At 41.6% G+C, this 20475-nt stretch overlaps 2 protein-coding genes across 30 annotated transcripts in view; one reads left to right on the top strand and one right to left on the bottom strand.

Moving 5' to 3' along the window:
- Positions 1–20475, top strand: part of AOPEP (aminopeptidase O (putative)) — a 242045-nt gene that overhangs the window by 75311 nt on the left and 146259 nt on the right. For 9 of the 10 annotated variants that reach the window (XM_077344574.1, XM_077344576.1, XM_077344577.1 and 6 more), the window contains one exon: positions 14643–14686. In XM_077344574.1, coding sequence (XP_077200689.1) covers positions 14643–14686 — 44 coding nt within the window. Of the gene's footprint in view, positions 1–14642; positions 14687–15562; positions 16034–20475 lie in introns of those variants that run through there. The other variant, XM_077344580.1, reaches the window with a different exon arrangement.
- The window catches only part of LOC143841016 (uncharacterized), a 62534-nt gene that overhangs the window by 24371 nt on the left and 17688 nt on the right, over positions 1–20475 (bottom strand). The window lies entirely within an intron of this gene.

The following is a 20475-nucleotide window of genomic DNA, read 5'->3' as shown; positions in this document are numbered from 1 at the left end:
TGACAAGTAGTAAATGGTTGAAAGCAAACTTCCAGAAGTTATATTTCTGTTACATGAATATTCTGGATGTAGTAGAAGAGTTCAGTTTGTTTCAGTTAGATCTGCTGGCCTGACATGAAATCAGTTTGTTTGCAGATTACATAAATATTGCAAAATGTTGGAAGATCTGTGTTCATAAGGCTATTAGTCACCATCACAGGATCATATTACAATGGAGTTGTTAATCTACCAGTCATTTTCCCTTGCGCCTGCTGTGAAATGTGGGTTTATTAACTATCCAGCTGTTCTCTGACCAGATGAAACATTTCATTCTTCTCCATATCCCAGAGGCAAATGTTTACAAATTAAGATTTAAAACTGAATTTTTTTAAATTACTTGGATATTGTGAAAGAAAAACAGTTTATTTTTATTCAGCATTTACATTGTCTTTAATGGAAGTTGGGATTCCTGGATCTGAGCCTCCTGACCTAGTCCTCCTTACAACTGTCATGTTGTGTATCAGAATAAAATAAAGGGAGCATGAGGAAGACAGCATGCTGAGAAGGGCAGGATATACATATAAAATAAATAAATAAAATAAACGTTTGTTGTTTTACCTTCACATCCAGTTGTTTGGCAGTGGTTTGCATTTTTAAGTTTCAGCTGTTGGTGGCCTGGTAAAATAGAGCATCAGTGACCTTCATTATGTAAGCATGCAAGCAACAGGTCCCTGGGACAGAGAGACAGCTCTCTACAAGTATTACTTGGATGCGGTTTACATCACTGCAACAAGATAAGATTGGAACTCAAGAGAATACAGCCAGCCAAGGTATGAGGAGAGTCAGTCTGTCAAGAATTAAAATGGAATCAGACAGGAGAAGAAGCATTGAATTTTAGTGAGAAAAGGAGACAAAAACAGATTTTAAAAGATGTCTGGGAGAATAGACTTGGGAAAAGAGGGGCTGGGAAGAAATAATAAGTTTTATATATTTGACCTATTTTATCGAGTTAGGTTTGATTTTAGAAATATTTTTTGCATCTGTATATTTAAATTAAGAAAACAACACTACGTTGACCTACATTAAGCTTATCTCATTAGAAGTAATGCTTACATTACAAGTAATACTTGTAATGAGATAAGAAACTTGTCCCTTCCCTAATGGTGGAAGGAGGGAAGTCCATTGTCCTAAACTAGTTGATGACTTAATGTTCAGCAATCTTGCCTTATAATTTCTCTTTGAAGTTTTTTTGTAGAATGTCTTAAAATTGTCTCCCATAGGTTTCTGAGAATTGTGGTTTTTAGATGTATGTCCATTTATTTTTTACCTGTTTGTCCACTGTTACGCAGTAAAAGGGCATTGTTGAAACTTGGTATAGTGTATGTAACATCAGGAGATGAGCTAGTGAAGGAACCTGAAATGTTGTGGCTGAACCTGAATTCATCAAGAAGTTCAGGACAATAGAGTAATATGTCCAGTTCTGATCTTCAGTGCTTCCAGTAGACTCAGAGCACCTTTCAGGGTGATACTCTCTCACAGATTAAGAACAGTGGTCAAACTGCAAAATCCTTAAGCATTTCTCCCACAGTTCCCTTTCAGTTCACTCAGCATTTATTGTACAAGTAGCAATACAAAGGGAGCAGAGATCATATGCATTCTCCAGGTAGCAGTAACCTGCAGAGAGACCCTTTTCTTACCAGTCTTTTACAAAAAGATGGTTCAATCCATGGGTTTAAAGATAAATTTATTTATCTCTTAATTTTAAAATATATATATATTATTGGATTTGTTGCTGGAAATAAAACCCTCAAGCCCCACATCCCAACCAACCCCCATGAGGCTTGAATAGCTTGACCAAGTTCTGTGCCACAGGGTGGATATCAGATGTTAGTCCAATAAGGTGCTCAAAGTTTGGAGATTTGGAGGAGGGGACATATAGATCTTCTATGCCCTGGCCTCAACCGAATGCCAGGCAGAAGAGCTCCATCTTGCAGACCCTGCAGAACTGTGATAGCTCTAGCAGGGCCCTCGGGTCTCCTGGGAGCTCATTCTACCAGGTAGGGGCCAGGACCAAAAAAGCTCTGGCCCTGGTTGAGGCCAGGTATATCTTACATGGGCTGGGGATCACCAACCTGTTTAAACTTGCAGAGCAAAAAGCTCTGCAAGGTGCATAGACAGTTAAGTGGTCCCTCAGATACACTGGACCCAGAATGCAAATGGCCTTGAAGGTCAAAAACAAAACCTTGAACTTTATCCAGAATTCCAATGGCAACCAATGCAGCTGCCCCAGGACCAGCTAGATATAGACTCTCCAAGCTGTTCCTGTGAGAACCCTAGAAACCTCATTTTCTTAAATACTATGTTAAAAGGTACAAAGGATATAGTGTATCATTGACAAAAATAGAGGAATATTTCAGAAAACAAAATTTACCTGAGAGTACAGAAGAAGAAAGATGTTATGAATGGTTCATAATAATAAGAGAAGTTGTGGAAGCTACAAACAAAATCAAAACAGAAAAAGTACCACACAGAGATGGCCTACCAGGAGCATATTCATGTGTGTTTTGAATATGAATTCTTACAACCATTATAGAATACAATTAATTCCATTCTTCATAGTGGAAGGATTTCCGAGTCATGGAAAGAGGTTAATATAACATCGTAAAACCGCCTGCGGCGCCGCGGGCACCGCGGACTAAATAAAGCAGTAAGGGCTTGGGAGTAGGAGTTAGGGCAGGCTCTGTCCGGGATAAAAACTCGGAGGAGCGAATCAGGAGCCGCGAAGCAAGTGTCAATCCTGAACCAAGGAGGCAATGGGGAGACATGCGAGGTGCGCCTCCCCATTGCCTCCTTGGCCACCATTGCCTCCGTATCGATGCGGGGAAAGGAGCAGGGACGCCGCGTCAAAGACACGGCAGCCCTGCTCCTTTCCACCCCCACACCTGCCCAACTCTGCAGACACGGCGACGCCACTCCAGCGGCCGGGAGAAGCCTGCCGCTAACTCCCCGTTGCTGTCAGGGCTTGCCGCCTTCTCCCGCCCGATGGGGCGAGGCCACTCCCGGGACCGAGAGAATGCCGTTTCTGTCTTTGGGGAGGGGGGGCGGGAGCCGGCCTTCTCTCGGCCCCGGGAGCGGCCTCACCCGGCGAGGCCACTCCCGTGGCCGAGAGAAAGCCGTTTCTGTCTTTGGGGAGGGTGGGGGGCACCAGCCTGCCTTCACTCGGCCCCGGGAGCCGCCTCGCTGTGGTGAGCCTGCTCCTGGGGCCGAGAGAAGACCGGCTCCTAGCGCCCATTTTATTCAATAATAAAATGGACTTTATTTCTAGTTAATACATAAAGAGAGGCAGGATTCTAGTTCAACAAGAAACTATCAACTGCTATTATTATTGAATAATGACTGAAAACTGTCATTTGACTAAAAAGTGTCAAATGAGAGGATTGGAGGTATACAAATTTAAAAAGAAATTTACAAGTTATGAGCTTTTGCAGATGATTTGGTTTTATTGTAGATTTTAAAGTAAATCAAGAAATAAAAGTTAACTAAAATATGAATATTCAAGGCCAAATAGAATTGATGAAAAGAACTAATTTTAAAACTGAAAAAAAAGATTAAATATTTGGGAGTAAGGCTTACATATACAATTGTATGGTATTTCAAAACAATTATGTTAAAATCTGGAATTAAGTTTTTTAAAGTTTTGTTAAAATGGGATAAACAGAAATTGCCTGTTTGGGGGGAGAATGGTGGTGACTGAAATGAATGACTTACCTAGAATGTTATTGCTTTTCCAGACCATACTTTAACTGGTATCAGTTGTACCATTTAAACAATAGCAAAAGGATATATCAAAATGTAATTGGTATGGGAAAAAACCCTTGTATTAAATATAAGACACTGCAAAATGGTAAAGAAAAGGAAGGCTTGGGTTTACTGGATATAAAAGCATACTTTGCTGCTTGTTATCTTTTAAAATTTAAGAATGGTTACTATTTAAAAATAAACAATTACTTGACTTGAAAGATCATGTTTTAAGGTTTTGTTGGCATTATTATCATTATCATTATCATCATTATTACATTTATATTTATATACTGCCCTCCTCTGAGGCTCAGGACAGTTCCCATGAAACAGCAGAACTGGAAACAATACAGAGAAATCAATAGCTATAAATAACAGTAATAACAGTAAATAAATAACAATAGAACAAAAATGGCTTATTATGGAATAATAAAGCCAATGTTAATGTGGATTTTAAAAACCATTATATTATATTAAGCATGTGTTATTGAGGATAAATACAAGGTCAAACACCACTTTGGATTTCAACTCAAGAACCTTTTTATAGACATGAAATGCTAATGAAAGATAAGTGGCTAACTTACCAAGATATATTGGACTTCTCCCAAGAGGAGAGTAAAATGAAATCTAGGGAAAATTTAATATGGGAAGGATTTAACTGTCGATGGTTTTTCTATGCACAATTATTAGAAAGATTTAAAGTAGATAAATGATTGTATGGTTTTGATGAATCTTAAACTGTATTTGAGTCAGAATTATATACAAATGGTGAACATGTTATTACAAAACTGTAAAAGCTTTTATTGAAATATATGAAACCAAAGAAAAAGTGGTAGAAGAATATATGACAAAAAGGAGCAGGAATTTTGGATGTAATATACAAATGGAACAATAGGAAAGAATGTAGTTAAAAGAGTATTAAATTTACATCAAGTTCTAATCTTAAAGAAAATGTTTATAAAATGATGCATATGTGGTATATTACTTTAGACAAATTGGGTAAAATGTACAAATGTACTTCAGATAAATGTTGGAAATGCAAACACCATGAAGGAACTTTTTACTATATGTGGTTGATTTGTACCAAGGGAAACACAAATACATATACTGAAACAGAAGATTTTGAAAATATGCAAATGAGACCAGAAGCTTTACTTTTTGGACTGATAAACATTTGAAATTAGTCATGGAACTTTGTTTTTGTATATGATAACATCAGCAAGACTAATGTATACTAAGAATTGGAAAACTGCAAGAATTTCTACAGTGGAAGATTTGCTGTTAAAGATGTTGGAACTTGCAGAGATGCTTAAATTTACATCTTTTATTTGAGAACAGACGTCTTTAATAATTGGGAACCTCTTATTGACTTCTTGCACAAAAGGGAAAATTTATTTTATGACTTGTGGTTTTAAAGATTAAGGACTAAATTTTTAAAAAAATCAAATTATTTTAATATAAGTAATCCTGTTAGAATTTGATGAATTTGAAATATTTGGTAATTTATGCTTTATCTACTTGGAAACACAAAAGTGATGACTTTACATTGTTGATTTTTGTTTTTTATTTTTCTGTATTAAAAATATTTAATAAAATTAAAAAAAAAATCTGAGGGTTTATCACATTCATCTATCAAGGTGTACCTTGCTGGTATTTCAGTCTCCCATATCCCCATACACTGTAATTCAGGTTTTTTTTCCCTCATAGGTTGTCCATACAATTCCTAAAGGGTATTTTCAGTATATACCTTACTTTAATCCCACATTGGTCCCTAACATTGGTACTTCTCATCTAATGCTGAAATCTTTTGAGAATACAACATAATAAAGTTGTTTGAAGGATGCAAGGATCAAACTGGAATAACAAGCTTAGTTTATATGGTCACCATTTGTTTGTGTTTGATTCCAGGGGGTAACGCACTCAAGAAGTAAATATTTCAGAATCAGAAGTTATTAGGCAGATGCACCCTTCTTAATTGTAAAATACCGAGAGTAATTAACTGAGACACTGCTATCATGCTCTTTCTGCCTCTATTCAAGTCATGGAACCTAATCTACTATTCCATATATAAAATAATGAGGATGTATAGCCCTTCTGGGAGATTGGTGAGAATACAGGTGTAAGAACTGAATAAGGTTAGCATATGTAGTGAGATAAGAAACCAATGTCCCTGTTAAGTCCTGGGGATTCAATTTTTCTGAGTCTTGTATCAGCAATTTTCATTTCTAGTCTGCACCTGAAATTCTGTGACCATATAAACCAAATGTGTTATTCCAGTTTGGTTTATTCTATTTTTAAACACTACATTTTAGGGAAAATATTAACTTCTTTCTTTTGCTGGTCAAAGCATAAGAAGGGGGAAAGCAGTTTTGTCTCACTCCTTTTCTAGATGGATTGTTACTGTAATAAAACTATGGGTATTTCTTCACAGTGTTCAAAATGCCTGTGATCTGCAATAGCATGATATAAAACCACACTATTCCTCTCCTCCATACTTCAAAGCCATCCTGCCGTGTCTTCCCCTTCACACATGCTGTGCAAATAGTAAATTAGCGAGGAACGCGCTATTTCACTCACCACTCCTTGACCTGTCAACCAATCAGTGGTTTGTCTCACCTCCTTTTCCTTTTAATAGAGACTTAAATGTATCAATACATATTCAGTTCTATGAAAACACATTGCCATGTTATTTAAAGCATCCCCCCCCCAAAAAAAAAAGCAGCCAGCAAGCAGAGGGCACGGCAAGGGAGGAAGATCCCCCCTTGTTATTGAAAACAGCGAGCTCATAGTCACCCTCCAATTGATTGGGACAAATTAATCAGGGGTGGTTCACACACACACACAAAATCACACACAGTATCACCCTCATTCAACCCCCTCTTGGAGAAGGAGCTCTTCTCTCACCATGCTTCTTTCACTGGGTAGGAAATGGAAGGGGGAAGGTGGGAACAAGGGTGAGACAAAGCTGAGTAGCCTATAGCATGCTTTACCCTCCATACCTCTTTTCCGCTGGTTGCAGCCTGTTTGTATGTCGGGGGTGGTGAATCCACTTTTTGGGATTCCTCAATCCACCAGGGTGGTGAATCCACTTTTTGGGATTCCTGAAATCGTGCTTTAAAATGGAGGATCTAGCAATCCAGCTGCTGGCCAGACACTGGAGGTAGACGACAACATGCGAAGGGGCCATAATACTCCGCCTACCTTTGGGAGCTACCTTGTAGCTTGCTAGCTACATTTTCAAGGTGCAGAAATCCCCTAAGTGATGAATGGGCAGGGTTGTCTTCTCCCCTATACATTAACACCGATTTATCTAGGACACAGACTTCTTTTGCTTGCCTCCAAAGTAGTCTTTTACTTCTTGGGATCTACAAATCTACAAATGCAACCCTGTTATCAGAATGGGCTGCTCTTATATCTTATAATATAGCCTCCCTCAGGCTGAATTGGGATATAGGATTCTTACTTCATTACAGATGCTAATTTTCTGCATTTCCCACTTCTGTGCATTGTACCTACATTAGTGGAGCCCAATACCCCTTCTGACCTGGATATAAGGACTACTAGAACATTCCTATTCTCATTTATATTTCAGAAAACTTTGTTGGTCTTCAAGGTGCTATTAGATTTCCATTTTGTTATAGACTAACTTGACTGCCTACCTAATATTATACATTTCTGTAACAAAAAGGTGTTCTTTGTATTTATTTTGAAAGTGGTTTTGACTGAGGTTCATCCTGACAGAGTTTTAGAACTCTTCTTTCTAATGCAATCTAAATTGAAGTGTTAGTCATTTAGGAAATGGAAGGAAGACCTAATTACCAAGGATGAGTATAAACAAATAACCAATAATTGTAGGGACAGAGTTAGAAAAGCAAAAGCTCAATATGAGGCTAGCAAGAAGTGCTAAACATAACAAAAAAGTCTTGTTTAGTTATATTTCAAGTAAGAAAAAAGAATAGGGACACCGTAGGACCACTGCTAGGACAAGAAAGTGAAATTATAACAGATGATGAAGAGAGGGCTGAACTGCTTAACTCCTATTTCTCCTCAGTCTTCTCTTGTGAGGGAAATAGTGCTCAATGTGGAAAACATGTAACACAACAGGAGAGACGTGAATGGTGTCCTAGGATCAATGTTGGGGCAATCCACAAACATCTAGTTTCTTTAAATGTAACTAAGTCTTCTGGGCCAGATGATTTTCATCCAAGACTACTAAAAGAACTTGAAGACATAATCTCTGAACTTCTGTCCATTATTTTTGACACTTCTTGGAGAACAGGAGAGATGCCAGATGATTGGAGACGGGCAAATGTTGTCCCCATCTTCAAGAAAGGGAAAAAAGAGGATCCGGGTAACTATTGACCTGTCAGTTTGACATCTGTAGCTGGCAAAATTTTGGAACAAATCATCAAACACTCAGTCCTTGAGCAGCTGGAACAGAGAGCTGTGATTTCTAAGACTCAGCATGGGTTTCACAAGAACAAATCATGTCAGACAAAACTTATCTCTTTTTTCGAGAAAGTGACTACTTTGCTGAATCAGGGGAATGCTGTGGGCATACTTTATCTGGATTTCAGTAAAGCGTTTGATAAGGTTCCACATGATATTCTTGTTGACGTGTTGGTAAAATGCGTTATGGATCCTTATTCTGTGAGGTGGATCGATAACTGGTTGAAAGATCGTAACCAAAGGGTACTTGTTAACAGTTCAGCAACCTCTTGGAGAAGAGTGGAAAGTAGAATACCCCAGGGATCTGTCCTGGGGCCTGTGTGGTTCAACATCTTTATAAATGATTTGGATGAGGGTTTAGAGGGAATACTTATTAAATTTGCAGACGATACTAAACTGGGAGGGGTAGCAAACACAACCGAAGACAGAATCAGAATACAGGATGATCTTGATAGGCTCGAGAAGTAGGCTAAACTGAATAAAATAAAGTTCAATAGGGACAAATGTAAAGTTCTGCATTTAGGTAGGAAAAACCAAATACACCAATATAAGATGGGGGAGACTTGTCTTGGCAGTAGAATGTGTGAAAAGGATCTAGGAGTCTTAGTAGACCACATATTGAACATGAGTCAACAGTGTGACTCGGTAGCTAAAAAGGCGAATGGGATTTTGGGCTGTATCAAACACAGTATTGTGTCCAGATCAAGGGAGGTGATGGCACCACTTTGCTCTGGTTCGGCCTCACTTGGAGTACTGTGTTCAGTTTTGGCCACCCCAGTTGAAGAGGGATATAGACAAACTGAAGCGTGTCCAGAGGAGTGCAACAAAAATGGTGAGGGGTTGGAGACCAAGACATATGAAGAAAGGTTGGGGAGCTTGGTCTGTTTAGCCTGGAAAGGAAACAACTGAGAGAGGATTTGATAACCATCTTCAAGTATTTAAAAGGCTGCCATATAGAGGATGGAGCAGAATTGTTCTCTCTTGCCCCGGAGGGATGGACCAGAACGAATGGGATGAAATTAATTCAAAAGAAATTCTGTCTCAACATTCAGAAGAAGTTTCTGACAGAGCAGTTTCTCAGTGGAACAGACTTCCGCAGAAGTTGGTGGGTTCTCCATCTTTGGAAATTTTTAAACAGGCTGGATAGCCATCTGACAGAGAGGCTGATTCTATGAAGGTTAAAGGGGGTGGCAGGCTACAGTGAATGAGCAATAGGGTTGTGAGTATCCTGCATAGTGCAGGGGTTTAGACTAGATGATCCATGAGGTCCCTTCCAACTCTATTATTCTATGATTTGTCATGACTTGAAGTGGAAGCCACTAAAGCCAGTTAAAAACTTTTGTTTTGACCATTTTTTTCTTTGCTGGAAAAGTTTTACCCAATCCAATTTTTTCATGCTGCAAATCTGCGGCATTACATTTGAATCTGTGATGTCTGCAAATATTTGGATATATATTTTATGGTAAAAGAGTTTTCCCCCTTGGGGCACACGTACTGTTAATGATTAATTTATTGTAAAGCAATTCCAATAACAATGTAGATTTAATTGGATTATTTGACCTACTAGATTTAAAGCCCATTTTATAACGAAATAAAATGGGTGCTAGATGGTTCCCCACCCCCCGAGTCTGAAGGGCTCCACAGTAGGCAGGGACGGCGTGGGGAAATGTAGCGAGGCGGGGTGTGGTGTCCGTGGGGCCAGAGAAGCCTTAGACCCCCTGGGACCGCAGAAGGCTTCTGTGGAGGCGGGCTGGAAAGAAGTGGTCATACCTGATAGAGCGGGTGCTGAGCAGCCGTGAGCTGCGGCGACGGTGGGTCGCGGCCGGCCGTGAGGCGGGCGACCACGTGCGGCTGTGCCGCAGCGGCAGGGCAGGCGCGCCGCTGGTGGCAGCAGGGCAGGTGTGTTGCTGGTGGCGGCGGCGCAGCTGCGGCGGTGGAGGCGACGGAGTTGGCGGCGGTGGGGCAGCCGCAGCGCTGGCAGCGCTGGGGCAGCTGTGGCGCGGCCGGCGGGAGCAGCACAGCTGCGAGGCTGCTCCGCCGGCCGGGAGAAGGCTGCCCAGCCCACCCCCCACCCGAGGCTCTCTCGAGCCTTCTCCTGGCTGGCGGAGCGGCCGCGGTGAGGCCGCTCCACTGGCCGGGAGAAGGCTGCCCGGCCCACCCCCCACCCAAGGCTCTCTCGAGCCTTCTCCCGGCTGGCGGAGCGGCCTCGCCACGTCTACGATGCGGCGAGGCCGCTCCGCCGGCTGGGAGAAGGAGGCGCGGGCCACCCCTCACCCATGGCTGTCTGGAGCAACTGGGCAGATTCCCTGGGCGGGTGAAGCAGCCAAGGGGGAGCCGCGCTGCTTGGGGCGGGATGGACATTCGGAGGGGCCAATCAGGAGCCGCTTTGCATCTCCTGATTGGCCCCTCTGAGTTTTTATCCCAGACAGGGCCCGCCCTAACTCCTCCCACACAGCCCTTACTGCTTTATTCAGTCGCCACGGGGCTGTTTAAAGATATGTCAGATGTGATAATCAGACACCTAAACAAATGCTGCTGAAAATGCAGGTTTTTAATGTATTTCCTCACGTAAACATTTGTAAGTGAATATAAGATGTAGAAAAAAAATATTAATAGGTTTTGAAGTATTCCTCCAGGTTGTAAAAAATAATAATGGGATGGATTCTGAGCATTAAAAAGGATGAAGAAGAGAGTCTAACATCTAAAGTGTAAACGATTGCCTGCATTCTGAATACTAGCCTTGTTTCCAGTGGCATTTGGAGTATTTTTTTTTCTAGATCTGAGCCACAGGTGCAAGGAAATGACTTCACATGTGAAACATTAATCAGTTTGCTCCCCCCCTCATTTTGACTGTATGTTTGGTATGTTTTTAATAGTAGTTGTTGTTTATTTTAGTTGAACTAGCAAGAACGTCTGGAGTTTTAGGGCAGCCGTTTATATACCTAATCTGGTTTCTGTGAGAGAATTCATTGAATAACACCTTTTGATTAAATTTGTGTAATGAATGTAGTGTTGGTAACGATAAATAAATAGAGATAGGAATGAGTAGAAGTTGCAGATCCACTACTACAGTTAATTTTTTGTTTCATAATATAGAGTGAATATTTAAAATCAAATTCTTTGCAGCCTTTAATTTTTAGCATTCTAACGTATGCTTGAATTTTAAAATAATTATTGTATTTGGGAGGATGCTAATGATGCTAATGATTTTCATATGGAGACATTTCATAACTGTGTTAAACCTGATAACTAAAGAAAATGATATATGATAAATATAGGTCCAATTATTATTTCAGAGCTGGATTGATGTGCATTTTTCAGTGGATCAGAAATGTGCTAGGTGGTAAAGTTTACTCATTTGGTTATTTTTCCACTTGATGATGTCAATTTGGGATTTTTAAAGAATTAGTTGAATTTTGATGATGTTCCAGACTTGTTTTCCATGAGGCTGCTAATAGAAAGTACGGCGTAATGGTATATTTTGTTTATGGAGAAATTAACTAAAACAAATATAGTTTATCCAGCTTTTAAATACAGAATGTAGCAGCTTTATGTCATTAGGAATGATCCTATCTGTTTTACAGAGGCCGATTCTGCACAGGTGGAAAAGGCCGGGAGGGTGCTCATATGGACATGGGGCTAATCCCCATGTCCACATGATTTTACCACTGGGCCAGCACCCTCCTGGGCCTGCCGTGGTTTGGGCCCTCAGTAGACCCGCGCTAAGGGAACGCAGAAGAATCTGCATTCCCTTTTCCATCTTAAGCCTACTGAGAAACTCAACCCCTCCAAGACAGAGGTCCTGTGGCTGGGAAGAAGGGGGCAGGAACAGGAAGCACGTTTACTCACCTTGGCAGGAGCGCAACTTACCATCGCACCCCAAGCCAGGAATTTGGGGGTGACCATCGACGCCTCCCTGACTATGGAGGCGCAGATCAAGAGAGTAGTGGGCCAGGCATTCTTCCATCTTCGCCAGGCCCGGCTACTAGTGGCCTACCTGTCCCCTGACCACCTGGCTACAGTGATCCATGCGACAGTCACTTCCAGATTAGATTTCTGTAACTCGCTCTACGCAGGCCTGCCCTTGTCCTTGATCCGGAAACTTCAGCTAGTGCAAAATGCAGCTGCTAGGGTCCTCACTACCACATCTTGGAGGGCCCACATCCAGCCGGTGCCAATTGCTGTCCAGATCCGGTTCAAGGTTTTGGTTTTAACCTTTAAGACTTTACGCGGGTTGGGAACCACATATCTGAGGGACCGCCTGTCGCCCTATGTGCCCTGCAGGGCTCTACGCTCTGCAGGAGAAAACCTACTGATCATTCCCGGACCCAGAGAAGCACGCCTAGCCTCAACCAGGGCCAGGGCTTTCTCTGTCCTGGCCCCCACCTGGTGGAATGAGCTCCCGGGTGAGCTGCGGGCCCTGCGGGAGCTGTCAGCGTTCCGCAGGACCTGTAAAACGGAGCTCTTCCGCCAGGTCTATGGTTGAGGCTGGGATTGGCAAGGAAGAACATTGCCCCCCTGGGGGGTTTGAAGTAGTGATCATCACCCTCCATCCCCCAATGCCCTTGTTCGGGTAGGGGAGAGTGGTATTTTCTGCCGTGTTGGGTATTTTTATAGTCTTTTAACAGGGGTTTTAATGGGGGATTTTAAGACTATTGTTACCCGCCACAAGCCTGTATGGAGTGGCGGGAAATAAATCGAATAATAATAACAATAATAATAATCCGCAGCAGACCTATGTAGACAGGAAGAGCTGGCCTTCCAAGCCTGACTTCTACCTATGTCATAGAGGCCAGAAGGGGACAAAGAATGTCCTGGCCTGCTTTGCAGTGCTTCATGGCACCGTGAGGCGGATCAGGGCTTTAAAAAAAATTGCAGGAAGGTGGGATTGCATTCTCACATAATCTCACCTTCCTTCAAAATAACCCCCTCACTGCCCTCCCTCATGGTAGAACCTGTCTGCTGCAGCTGCATCTCTTGGGGGGGGGCACAGTTCAGCACCGGAGCAGATCTGTCATTGAAATGTGTTCCCCATAAGTACACAGAAAGCTGTGGAAAATGCATCTCGGCAGCACCAGATTGGTGGTGCCACAGAGCGGCATCGCTTGTGTGGAATCTACCAGAGAGAATTTTGGTGTTATAGATTGCATCTTAATGTGGTCATTTCTTACTCCTTTTAAAGTTCAGTATTACAGTAATCAAAATTACAATGCAATTCAAAAATTTGCCCATGCCTTCAAGGAATCGTGTGAGGGCAGAGGGAGGTTGGCTACTGCTTGATGGCATTTCTACCACCATCATTTTAAATCAACCCATCAGTACTGTAAATTCCTCGGTCTCCTTTTTTTAACTTCTTAAAAGAATTGTATAATATTGTACACAATATGTATGTTGCTTCTTTTTATGGCTGAGCAGAAATTTGTCTTCAAACTTCATTGTAATGGTTAATATTTGACAATATGTAGTGATATAAGTAGACTAAACTTGTTTTTTATCAGAAAGTCTATGTGTGTGTGTGTGTGTGGGGGGGTTCCAGTTCTACTTCTTTACTGCAGGCTCAGTGTACTATTATTATGAGGGGTCCTTTGACCTTCAATAGAGCTTTTTGGGGTACACAGAGGGCTGCACTTATGGTATTCTTGCACAAATGCACAGATGATCTTGCTTCTGCTCCTGCAAATATAGGCACCGATGCCATTGAACTCCTTGAAGGATGCAAATTTAATAAATAATTAAAGTAAAATATAAATGTGTCCATATTTTTCATTAATGTATTATATGTTTACTAGAAAGTAAGCCCACTGTATCAAAAATACAGTGGGTGCTAGCGGGAAGTGGGTAGGGGCGGGAAGTCCCCCCCGGCCTCCCCCCCGATCTCCTGGCTTCAGTGCAGGGCTTGGAGCCCCGCACTGAGGCCTCCACCACCCGCCCCCGCCCCCGAGTCCGTTGCTTCAGCGGTGGGCTCGGAGCAGGCCCGGCACATCTGGGACTGTGCGGCTCCTGATTGGCCCCTTGGCCCCAGACTAACATTTGGAGGAGGTTCAAGTTTTTATCCCGTCTCGCCCCACCCTTTCTCCTCCCACAATGCCCTTAGTCTTTCATTTTTACCGCTCCCGCGGGAGCGGTTTACATGTACATAAGACTTGCAATTAATGCTGTAACTCAATGATTATTGTTTGTGTCTTGATTTATCATTTAGAAGTTTAGGGTTAGAGATCATATAGGTATACTAAATAGGAGCTTGTTCTATACCTGAGAAAAGGTGGTTGGCAGCTAGGAATGTGTTTTATTTTTTATCATATCTATGCTTATTATTTCACTGTTTGGAAGTCTAGAAATTTCATCAGCATATCTACCTCATTATAATATATTGCCAAGGTTTTTTTTAAGTTGTGTTCTTTTTCTTACTTTTTCAGGACTTTCTTCACTCGTTACTGAAGGAGATCCCACAGTTAACAGGGTAGGTAATAGTCAAGTTGAACAAACATATAAGATGATTAATATATTAAAAATTACTTTTGCATTGAATAACATCTATACAGATTTTTTTAAACTAGGATTTTAGATGTTAATATATATATGGAGTTCTTATATGTAACTTGCACCAATTAAAATATTGCCACGTAAGAAGAACAAGGTCTAACAATAATATGCAACACCTTTTCATATACATAACCTTTCCATATTCATACCAGCAAGGGTGATGTTTTAACATTTGGTTTGATATGCTGCTGTACTGTTCTCACACACTGCCTTGAGCCATTGGATAAACAGTAGTCCAGATTGAGCCGCTGGGGAGGCAGGCGCTCTAGGGGCAATCCCAGTCCAGAGGCACCCAGCAAAGCTGGCCGCCTCCAGATTGGCCCACTGCCTGTGTCTGCCTGTGGATTCCGAGGGCCGGACAGACCAGGACAGCAGAGCATAGATCCGGACAGCACCACCCAGATGGCTCTTTCAAGTTTATTTAAGAGCTAGTGGTAAAGATAATATTGGAGAATGTGATAAATAGCCTGTTTGGATTTTTTGCTTGCTAATTATAAAAATATTTACTTTATTAATACATATATAAATAAAAAGCAGCACAGAGGTTGTTTGTTGCTGTGTGTTAGCTTTTGTCAGTGATCTTAGATGGATAAATGTCAGATTGTGGATTCTGGCTTTTAGTGGTTGAGCTCCAGAAATCTTCTCTTAAGTAGGCTAAATGAGCTGTGGTTACCTGAGGAATTTGTTTTTTTTTTTTTTGCATTTTTGTGTATATAAACAGCAGACTCCCAAGAGATTTAATTCCAACTGTTTTTGCCTACTCTTTCAGTTTCATAATTCCTTTGTTATACAGGATGAAAATCCACTGATCAGTGCATACCAGAGCACATGGAAGTAGACGGGTGGATCTTTGGATCCTGTTTACTATCTGCTATTTGAAAATTTTTTGAAATTTCTGTGCCACAATTAAAGCACGCACAACACATGCATGCTAGATCTTGCCTCACAAGGATTACATTTCACCTTTTTAAATAAAGATTTTATTAGTGATAATAAAATTTTTTAATCAACTTCATTCTTTATTTCTTAGACTTTTTATGTATTAAAAGTTGAATGAGACCACCTTTGGTTCAAGTATGTGTCAAGAATATTTCAGAAAGAAATTATGAAGATTCTGTTTATTTTAGCCTCTCTCTTTAGAAAGTATGGACAAATTTTTAGTTTTATGATAATTTATTTTATAGCCAGGTATATGGTATACTGCCAGAATTATGTATGGCAAGAAGATAAAATGTGTTGCCAAGTATAACAAACTATCATGTTGTACAAAGAATGCTTTCATCAACTCTGATGCTTATGGTAGCCATATTTTCCCATTACCATGCTGAAAAAATACAGTTGTGACATAACCAGAAAGGATATTATGTGTCGTACTTCTAAAATGTCACATATCTCAAATTGGTTCAGAGTGACCAAAGATTGTAATATATATACTTAAAATTGTAACTGTACACCCTGACAAAATGCTGAAGGTTGCAAAGCCTCCTATTGGTGCAATATCCCCTCCTCAGGACCAATTACTGCTCTTGCTCAGGATTCCGTACCCCCCCTTCCCCTCAGGCCTGGTGTGAAGGAAGCCTCTAACATCCCCTGACCGAGGTGAGGTATGTGTTTCCAAGAGCAATGCATGGGAATCTGTTTGGAAGGGGGGGGGGAAGCTTTCCCCTTCTGCCTAATGGTTGGCGGACAGGGAGGTCACAGAAAAGCCTCTTTCTTACTTAAAAAACTGCTGTGTCTGGCCTCACTGCTGGAGGGAAGACACAGCCAAGCCACGTGTGTCTCTTCTCCACAACTCTCTGAACATTTGATGCCAACTGCACAGGGTTGTTGTGCAGATGAAACTGGATGCTGTTGCGGAGGTTTTTATGCCTCCTGTTTCATATGTACAGCAATCCTCAAGTATTTCATTTCCACAGCAACCGGTGTGTGAGGCCTTGAATGTTTCTTTTGTACAACAGCCCTGTCCACTCTCTGGAGATGAGATATAATTCTAGGAGATGAGATGTAATTCTAGGAGATCTCCAGGCCTCACCTGGAGGCTGGCTACCCCAAGGTTGGAAATATTTGTTTGAAAGTGGAGCCTCAAAAAGATATAATTCCTCCCCAGCCACCCAACCAGCCACATAGTATCCCCAGCCTATTTCTGATCAAGAAAACATTGCAGAGAGGAGGTAAGGTTGCCAGATAGTTGTAGATTCATGTTCCGAAATTCCACACTTCTTAGGTGTGCTTAAATGTGATTTGGTTCAGAACTGTTGTGCACAGAGAGCTCCTCTTAGGGTTGCTAGCTTCCAGGCACAAACCCACACCAAACCATGAGATAGCACCCATTGCACATAGCATGCAATGGGCTTTACTACTAGTTAGATTATAATTACTGGAATGTACAGCCCCATCACACATGCTGGATCATGGAGAAAGCTAGGGAGTTCCAGAAGAACATCTACTTCTGCTTCATTGACTATGCTAAAGCCTTTGATTGTGTGGAGCACAACAAATTGTGGCAAGTTCTTAAAGAGATGGGAATACCAGAGCATCTTATTTGTCTCTTGAGAAACTTATATTTAGGTCAAGAAGCAACAGTGAGAACTGAGCATGGAATCACTGATTGGTTCAAAACTGAGAAAGGAGTTCGGCAAGGCTGTATACTGTCACCTTGCCTATTTAACTTGTATGCAGAGCACACCATGAGAAAGATGGGATTAGAGGAGTCACAAATTGGGATCAAGATTGCAGGGAGAAATATCAACAACCTCAGATATGCAGATGATACCACTCTAATGGCAGAAAGTGAAGAGGAACTAAAGAGCCTGTTGATGCGGGGAAAGGAGGAGAGAGCAAAATTTGGCTTGAAACTCAACATCAAGAAAACAAAGATCATGGCATCTGGCCCTCTCAATTCCTGGCAAATAGATGGGGAAGAAATGGAGATAGTGACATTTATTTATTTACGGTCATTTTGACTAAAATTTTAGAAGCACTGCTATACGATAGCAGTTTGTAAAAGGGAAGGTAATACATTAAAAGGTTAAAAATGCATCAACAATACAACTTAAAACTTCTCCACCATAAAAGCCAACATTTAGAAGCATTAACTGCCGTTGACTATTTTACACGAATAAAATGAGCCATAAAAGCAATATAAAACTAATAAAGCTGTTAAAATATAAAACAAAAGACAAGATTAAGAGGCATGCGATATACCTTCTAAAAAACATAAGAAGTTCTGTGGACCAATTATGGCTATACATGAGTGACCCATTCTTTCCTAATTCTTAAAGCTAGCCATGCAAATTTTGCTACTTTGCTAGTTAACAAATTATCTGTATCTGATAGCTATATTTGCAGGCGATGCTTTCTCAGATTGTGAGGGCATTCTATAAGCATTGGTACTAATGCACCTGTGCGAATATGATTATACAGCTTGCACTCAAATAAGATGTGTTCTGTGTTCTCTACTTGACCCTCATTGCAGATACAGAGTCGATTCTTGAGAGGAAGTCCATTAAATTTCCCACTCAAGTAAGCAGAGGGCAGGGTATTGTGACGGAGGGTAAAGGATCTCCTGTGCTCAGGATTTACCACTTTTCTTAGATATTGCATCTGGGTGTTCCTGTTTAGGAGATCTTTCCTAAAGAGTGGGTCCTGAATATTTTTGAGATCATGTTGCCTCTCTACTTCTATCACTCTTGTTTTAAGAAGATCTATAGCCTAATTCCAGCAGCAATTAACATCTTCAAGGCTAAGGCTCTTGCTCAGCTAACATATGGGGCATCCAATTAGTATAACGGGCAGATTGGGCAGTCTAGATTTCTGAGGGCAATTCTGACTATACCAAACAACATCTCAAACATAGGATTGAGACAGGTATGGTCAACGTTCAGTCCAGGCTTTGGATAGCTACCTTTACATTCTGGCTAAAACTACTTTTCCAACAGCAAGATCTTGCAAGTCTAATAGAGATAGTGACATATTTTATTTTCCTGGGCTCCAAGATCACTGCAGATGGGGGCTGCAGCAAAGAAATTAAAAGACACTTGCTCCTGGGGAGGAAAGCTATGGCAAATCTAGACAGCGTCCTAAAAAGCAGAGACATTACCCTGCCAACAAATGTGTGTTTAGTCAAGGCTATGGTATTCCCAGTTGCAATGTATGGCCGTGAAAGTTGGACCATAAGGAAGGCCGAGCGTCAAAGAATTGAGGCTTTTGAACTCTGGTGCTGGAGAAGACTCTTGCGAGTCCCTTGGACTGTAAGGTGAACAAACCGGTCAGTCCTAGAGGAGATCAGCCCTGACTGCTCCTTAGAAGGCCAGATCCTGAAGATGAAACTCAAATACTTTGGCCACCTCATGAGAAGGAAGGACTCCCTGGAGAAGAGCCTAATGCTGGGAGCGATTGAGGGCAAAAGAAGAAGGGGACAACAGAGAATGAGGTGGCTGGATGGAGTTATTGAAGCAGTAGGTGCAAACTTAAATGGACTCCGGGGAAAGGTAGAGGACAGGAAGGCCTGGAGGATCATTGTCCATGGGGTCGCGATGGGCCAAGCATGACTTCGCACCTAACAACAACAACAGCCCCATTTTAATTTCCAACCCGAAAGAACTTAGCATGGTGACTATACTGTTGTATCTTGGAGATCCAGTGACTTACCCTAAAGATATACTGGTGCATGCAAAAGTGTACTCGTGGTGAGCCCTTCTAGTTCCACGCTGATATATCTGCTACACTATTACCTTGTCAACAGACTGCCATTAATGGAATGGAAAATTTTCATCTTCCAAAGTCCTTCTAGCCCTGGGCTGAATATGCACAGAGCTTTTATTCCATTCCGACTTCAATTCAGTCCCTGACATCTACACTGAATGCAATTTCCATTTTGATTTTGGGCAATTTAAAATTTTCTTCTACAAGAAGCATGATTGATCCAGCATGACCCTACCTTTCCCCCATGATATCTTGGAGTGGATATAACCCTCGATATTTGAAGAATCTGCGTGAGTAAAGGTACAGCTCTCCACTTGTCCCAAACTAACTTGCTGCCTCAAGCCTCTAATGCTGTAGAAAAGCCCTGATTGGCCAGGGCATCAGTTCAAAGGCTTCCTCATTCCCAGGTTGCAAGGCTTCCCTTAAAGGGAAAGCCCTAACTTCTCTCAGCAGAAGCTCCAGAAGCCATAACTTCTCTCGGCAGAGATTTTCTTCTTGGATTTATTTCCCCTCCTCTGCTGTCTCCAGTCCTCCCCTCCCCACCCCCACCCCCCGTTCAAGAAAAGAAAGAAAGAGGCTCCTGCTGCGCTTGGCTCCCCCGCCCCCGTTCTGAGCTTCCCTAATCACGCACAGAAATCTTTTGTGTTTCAATGGGGGGGGGGGTAGAGGAAAATCCAAGTTCAAATCGATCTGAATTCATCAGGATTCACAATGGAATAAACAAAGGAAGTGCAGAATCAGCCCTGGATAGGGCTGAAAACCCTGGAATACCGCCAGTAAATCCTGCAGAGGTCCATCTAAGAGATCAAAAAGCTATTTCTCTAATCCCCACATTCTGAAAACATTTGGCAACATTGATCCTTGTGCGGAAAGCCTCTATGTCTGGGGCAGTGATTACCTTTATTCTTTGTGCTTGGGGGGCAACAGTGGGAGAGTTTTTGGAGTTCTGACCCCTTTGTTGGTCTTCTTGATGGCACCTGGGTTTTGGCCACTGTGTGACAT

This window comes from Paroedura picta, chromosome 7 (genome assembly GCF_049243985.1).
Source record: "Paroedura picta isolate Pp20150507F chromosome 7, Ppicta_v3.0, whole genome shotgun sequence".
NCBI classification, from domain to species: domain Eukaryota; kingdom Metazoa; phylum Chordata; class Lepidosauria; order Squamata; family Gekkonidae; genus Paroedura; species Paroedura picta.
The sequence above is the reverse complement of the archived record's forward strand: the minus strand, read 5'-3'. Positions and strand labels throughout refer to the sequence as shown.